Source organism: Crocodylus porosus, unplaced genomic scaffold (genome assembly GCF_001723895.1).
Source record: "Crocodylus porosus isolate Cpor-Errol unplaced genomic scaffold, CroPor_comp1, whole genome shotgun sequence".
Lineage (NCBI taxonomy): Eukaryota > Metazoa > Chordata > Crocodylia > Crocodylidae > Crocodylus > Crocodylus porosus.
In genome coordinates this window covers 37,857,017-37,862,451 of record NW_017728914.1, presented here as the reverse complement: position 1 = coordinate 37,862,451, position 5,435 = coordinate 37,857,017, and the positions used below count along the sequence as shown (strand labels likewise).

The 5,435-nt window shown below is 61.4% G+C and overlaps 2 protein-coding genes across 4 annotated transcripts in view; one reads left to right on the top strand and one right to left on the bottom strand.

Annotated features, from left to right (window-relative positions):
- The window catches only part of FAM53C (family with sequence similarity 53 member C), a gene marked incomplete at its 3' end in the record, with an annotated part of 9,947 nt that extends 7,839 nt beyond the window's left edge, over window positions 1-2,108 (bottom strand). The window contains exons 1-2 of the mRNA XM_019534764.1: window positions 1,930-2,108; window positions 479-1,437 (exon numbers count right to left, since the gene is read on the bottom strand). The remainder of the gene's footprint in view (window positions 1-478; window positions 1,438-1,929) is intronic.
- Window positions 2,109-3,591: 1,483 nt separating this feature from the next.
- The window catches only part of CDC25C (cell division cycle 25C), a 10,436-nt gene continuing 8,592 nt past the window's right edge, over window positions 3,592-5,435 (top strand). For 2 of the 3 annotated variants that reach the window (XM_019535364.1, XM_019535362.1), the window contains exon 1: window positions 4,199-4,242. In XM_019535364.1, coding sequence (XP_019390909.1) covers window positions 4,214-4,242 — 29 coding nt within the window. In that variant the 5' untranslated portion in view covers window positions 4,199-4,213. Of the gene's footprint in view, window positions 3,700-3,805; window positions 3,904-4,198; window positions 4,243-5,435 lie in introns of those variants that run through there. The other variant, XM_019535365.1, reaches the window with a different exon arrangement.

Here is a 5,435-nt window from a genome sequence, read left to right as displayed (position 1 = left end):
CCTGGCGCGGCCGGAGGCAAGAGCCCGCTGCCCCCGCTCCCCCGGGGCCGGGAGCGGGCAGCTGCGTCACGGCGCCGCCGGCCGCGAAAGAGGGGGTGCTCCGCGCTCCCTGGACATGCAGCCCCATCCAGAAGCAGCGTCTCCCCAGAGGTGCAGCCAGCCGGGATCCTCCACGGGGGCCAGGCAAGAAGAGGGGCCTGGAACCGCCAGGGCAGCAAGCTGAGGGAGGGGGCACGAGTCATAAGCCCCACCGGACGAGGGAAGCAAGCCAAGACAGGGCAGGGCAGACGCTCAGGCCCTGAGCGTGGCCGTGGCCCTGGCCCTGGCGGGTGCCAAGCCCCAATGATCCCTTCCACCACTTTTCCCTGCCCGCCCCCATATCCCTCCGCAGAGAGGCACGAGAGCTGCCTCCTGCCTGGTGGACCCCCTGCAACCCAACAGCATCCCTCCTGCTTCCCTTGCTCCGTCCCCCACCTACCTCTCCTAGTGCTGCTCTGGCCAGGCTTTCGGGAGGCCAAGCCAAGGCTCCCAGCCAGTGATGGGAAAGGCAACACAAAGGGTCTGTCTCCATCTCCACCGCTGCAGAGAGTTGCCAGGGCCTGTCTTGCAAGGAAACAGCAGTTCCATTCACTGACCCCAAAGAGACGCAGCAGCAGCAAGCAGTGGGGCACATGAGGTCCCAGTGCTGCTGGGAGCCAGAGAGGTCTCTCTCCCCTGAGCCCCAGCCAAGAAGGCAGGCAGGCAGGATTCCTCCCCAGAAAACACGGATGGACGGCGATGTGGAACACTGCACCGTCTTTGCTCTCTAATCAGACCCAACAACTGAAGGCCCCCGTTCCCCTGCTCCGCCCCCCTCCCCAGCAGCACGGGAGATGCCCAGGTACACCACACAACGCAGGGAGGCACATGGTGCACACCAAGACGTATGAACACGTCCCCAACACTGCACCTGGCACGATTTCTTTGCATAGCCCCTCTCATTCCAGAGGTGCAAAACACCTGCTGCCCAGCATCATAAGGCGCCAAGTCTCAGTGGGCCCATGACAAATGGAGGCCTGGCCATGCTAACGCCCCATTCACTGACTGTCTCAAGCCACCGGCACTGGCAGGCATAAGGGCAGCTGCACTCAGCGAGTGTTTTGAGGCGGCACTAAGCAGACCACCACAGCCCAGCGTGGGCACAAGCTGCACGTTGCTTGGGTGCTGCCCCTTCGCTCTGCCAAACGAGCTCTCCCCCTGGAAGGCTCTGAAGGAGCTAAGCATCTGGCAGACACTTCCCTCTCAAGTCCTTGGCAGCCCTGGAGAGGCCACTGGCTGGGCGGGTCCCACGCGTGCAAGGCGCGTCTCCACAGCCGGATTTGCATGTCCCAGGAGCGGCGGCTGTACTTCTTGTGCTTGTTTGGAGTCTGAGGGTGGACCCCTGCCCGACGAGCAGACCTACAAATACAGTATCACATTCGTCATAAGGAACGTCCAGATCCTCCCAGCTCGGGCAAGACCCTCTTATCTTAGCAGGAACAGGACAAGAATGGCCTCATGGTCCCCTGGGATGTCTGGTGGGGCAGGAAGGGGAACTTGCCCTTAGGCAGGTTCAGCGAGGAGGAGGAGGAGTTGCTCCAGAGCAGGGGTTCCCAGACTTTTTCTTTTGCGTGCCCCCTGCCAGATCTGCCAGCTGCCCATGTGCCCCTCCAGCACATGCCTTACATTTTAACCCCTTTCATGCCTATTATTATTATTATTGAAAATCAGTTTGCCATTACGCAGTTTCTCTCACGTCCCCCTCAGATGTCTTGTGTATTCCCCAGGGTAGTTTTGGAGCCCCTGCTCTAGAGCAAGCTCTGACATCTCCCCTGTGCCAAGTGCCTGTGGCCAGAGCCAAAGCCAGCAGGCCCATATGGGAAGGAGAGGTGAAAGACAAAGACCCCTCACTTGGGAACCTGCTGCAGAAAGCGCTGGTAGCCCACGGTGTTCTTCCCATAATCAATTTGCTTCTGCCTACGCTGCAGGGTGGTTTCATCTGTCTCGATGTCAGATCTGGGGAAAAGGAACCCAGTTAGCACTGGAGACCCCAGACATGAGCCTGCACAAGCCACATCACTGGCAGAGACCAACACACCTGCATCCTGAGAGGGCTCCTTGCCCTAGGCTTGGCCGTGTGCCAACCCCGATGCTGACCACGCGAACTTGGAAAGAAATGGGTTCAGAGGACAAGGGCCTGTTCCAGGGAAGAAGAGGCTTGTTCAGCAGGAGCCCCACAGCATAAAGGTGGCTTGTGTCACCGATGGAGGCAACTCGCTGCATTCGCCGGACAAGTCAACTGCTGGTTCCGCAAAGCAGAACCAGAGCCGCCCCACCCAGGCACCTGGGGGAACGGAGGACTCGGCTCTTCAGGAGCTCATGCCCGAAGTACAGAGACCTGCAAGCTCTCTGCCAAGGGACAGGGGATCCCTCCAGGTGCACTGAAGTCCTGTCAAGGGTGCCATGCAACAGTAATGCTGCTAGGAGTGCAAACAGGATGGACTCGACAGACCCAGAGCTAGCATCAGAAAGCAGCATGGCCTGCGGGGTCTCGGAGGAACTGCTCTATTATCTTTCTGTGGTCAAAAGAGAAGTGGACACTTAACAGCTAGTATTTTCAGGGGGGCGAGGGGGGATTTAAGTTTATCTGGGGGTACCTACAGACACTGAGAACCACTGCTCTGGAGATACGGAGATGCTATTGCTCTACTGCTCCTGAAGTGGTTGGGGGCAGAGACGGGGCAGCCAGAAAGACGTAGCCGCGCTCACTCCACTGCTCTTACAAAGCCTTTCTGACCGGCAGCTCCGCACCTGCCGCTGCTTAAGCCTCTACGGGGCCAGCTCTGCTGGTGACCAGCGCTCCTCACAGCAGCCTGCGAGCACCCGAGCAAGCCGGGGCTCCTCCCTGCCCCGCGCAGGGGCCGGCGCGGGCAAGCGCCCGGGCAGACCCCGCGGTGGCCGGAGCGCCACCGCCTCGGCTACAGCAAGAAGGGGCGGCGCGGAGAGCCTCGCCAGGCCGGCAGCGCCCAGGGCTTCCTGCGCCGAGCCCCGCTGCCTTTCCGGACGCGGCGGGGCGGGAGCCGGGACCGAGACCCCGGGCAGGGCTGCACCTCTGCCCGAGGCCGCGCGACCGTACCTGAGCCCCGCCGCGGGCCGGGAGGAGGCCGCGGGCAACATGAACAAGCCCAACTCCGGCCCCTCCGGGCCCCCTCTTAGCGCCCGCGCCACGCGCCACGTGCGTCCGCGCGCGGCCATTGGCCGCTGAGGCCCTGCCCCACCCGCCGGCCGGCGGGACCCCCAATGGCAATAGCCCTGCCCGCCCGGGCTCCAATACCGGGCAGCGCAGCGAGCCAATCGAAGAGCGGCTCTGGGGTTTGTTTTTCCCCGCCCCCCAGCGGCGCGCTGATTGGCGAAGGGCGGAGGGCAGCGCGCTGATTGGCCGGAGGGCGGGCCGGCAGGTTCGAGGGGCGGGTTCTATTTACATTCAAGTCCGCGGGGCGGGATCGGGATCGGGATCTTCTGCCCGCCGCGGGCCATGTCTGGCCGGCGCTCCCCGGGGCGGGGCGGCTCGCGCCTCGGGCTGCGCGCCGGCTGCCGGATGGTGCTGGGGCTGCTGCGGGACGCCGACCTCTCGCTGCCCTTCTCGCCGGACCTCGCCCGGGGCCTCCGCGCCTCGCCCAGGTGAGCGCCGGTACTCCGAGCTCCCCGCGTGCCACGGTAGCCCCGGGCGGGCGCCTCCCGCGGGGCCCGGTCCGGCACTGAGCCGCTCGCGCTTTCGTCCCCGCAGAGCCACGCCGCGCTGCTGCCTGGATCTGTCCGACCTCAGCGGCGGCGAGGAGATGACCGTCTTCCGCTTCGCGCTGTCCCCGGGCAGGCCCGAGCCTGGTAAGCGCCGCTGCTGCCGCGGCAACGGTGGCCTGGCAAGACCGCCCGGCCCGGGAACGTCTCTGCGCGCAGCTGGCACTGCCCGGCCCTCGGCGCCCCGGCCTCTGCTGCCCCCGGCCCAGACCGGCGCTCTGGGACTGCGACGGGACACGATGGGCCAGGAGGAGTGTGGTGGTCGAGGGCTGCCTGGCGTTTCCAGCAGTCCCTGCCCGTCATGGTGCCAGACGCCACCTCAGCCCTCCTTGCTCATGCCTGGCGCTGCTGTTTGTTGCGGATTTCGCCTACTTCTCTCTCTTCAGTTGCAGGTTGGATGGACTCGCCGGGACCTCAGGATGGGCTGTAAGTGTCCTGGCTGCTAATCGCCATCTATCTGCTTCCCATTATTAATGCTAATGGTATGCAGAATGGCAGTCTGTGAAATGGCAGCATACGCCATTCTGCGAGCGGGGGCCTGTCCAGTCCAAATAGCCTTGTCCTCCGTTAGCTGTGAGCGGTGACTGGAGATATTTTGTACCTGGGCAAGGAGTGCTGGCTGGGCCCTGGATGGAGCACACCTGTCGGACATCCCGCAAGCCATTCCTGTCTCTGGCTGGGCAATGACTAGGGCTCTGCTGGCTTAGACCATTTCACGCCCAGCGTGTTGGAGAAGCCGGTTCTGTTTCAAGAACCTGGAAATCTGGGAGGCGGCGGCACTGTGTGGTAGTTTGAATAACAGCTATTTTTTGAGTGTTAGCATTGGGTAGATTGGCCCAGGGCTCTTCCTTTGCACAGAACACACTGAAGTGGATCTATCTGTACCTCACCTCTCCTTTCTTACAAAACTTCCAGCTGAGCTGATTTTAGTGCTGGTCTATGGCTTTTCAGCTGCTGAGTCCTTGTACTCCTTTTCCATTTGAATCTTATTTCAACACAACCCCTTCCCATCTAAGTGGTTAGCTGAGGAATAGAGATGATAATATTGCTGCTTTGCTGCTATGCCCGCCTGCCCATTAAGGGGATATTCCAGCCTGTTCGACATGTGTGGCCGGGATGCTGTCAGAAACGGCTGTTGACTCTCACTCATCAGCATGTCCTTGCTATTAGGGTGTTGTCCCCATCTGAACAGTTCCTACTGAGCGTGGACAATGTACAAATTCCTAAAGAGCCTAGAGCAGCTCCTCCTGCCCTCAGTGGTTGGGTGCCTGCAGTACCTGCCTCTTCCGGTTTTAGCACCTGCTGGACCTGGACAGGTGATGTTTGCACATGGGTGTCTCAGAGGCTGATGTGGGAGTGCCAGCTGTGTTGGATTTGGTATTATTTCTTACTCGGGTTGACACCAGAATCTGGAAACGAGAAAAAAGTGAGTAGTTTCTGAGCTGTCCTGCCAGTCTCCAGCCAGCTGGCTGTGTTCTGTTCAGCACAAACGGAAAGATTTCATAGATTTCATAGACATCAGGGCTGGAAGGGACCTTGGGAGATCATCAAGTCCAGCCCCCTGCCCAAAGGGCAGGAAGTCAGCTGGGGTCATAGGATCCCAGCAAGATAAGCATCCA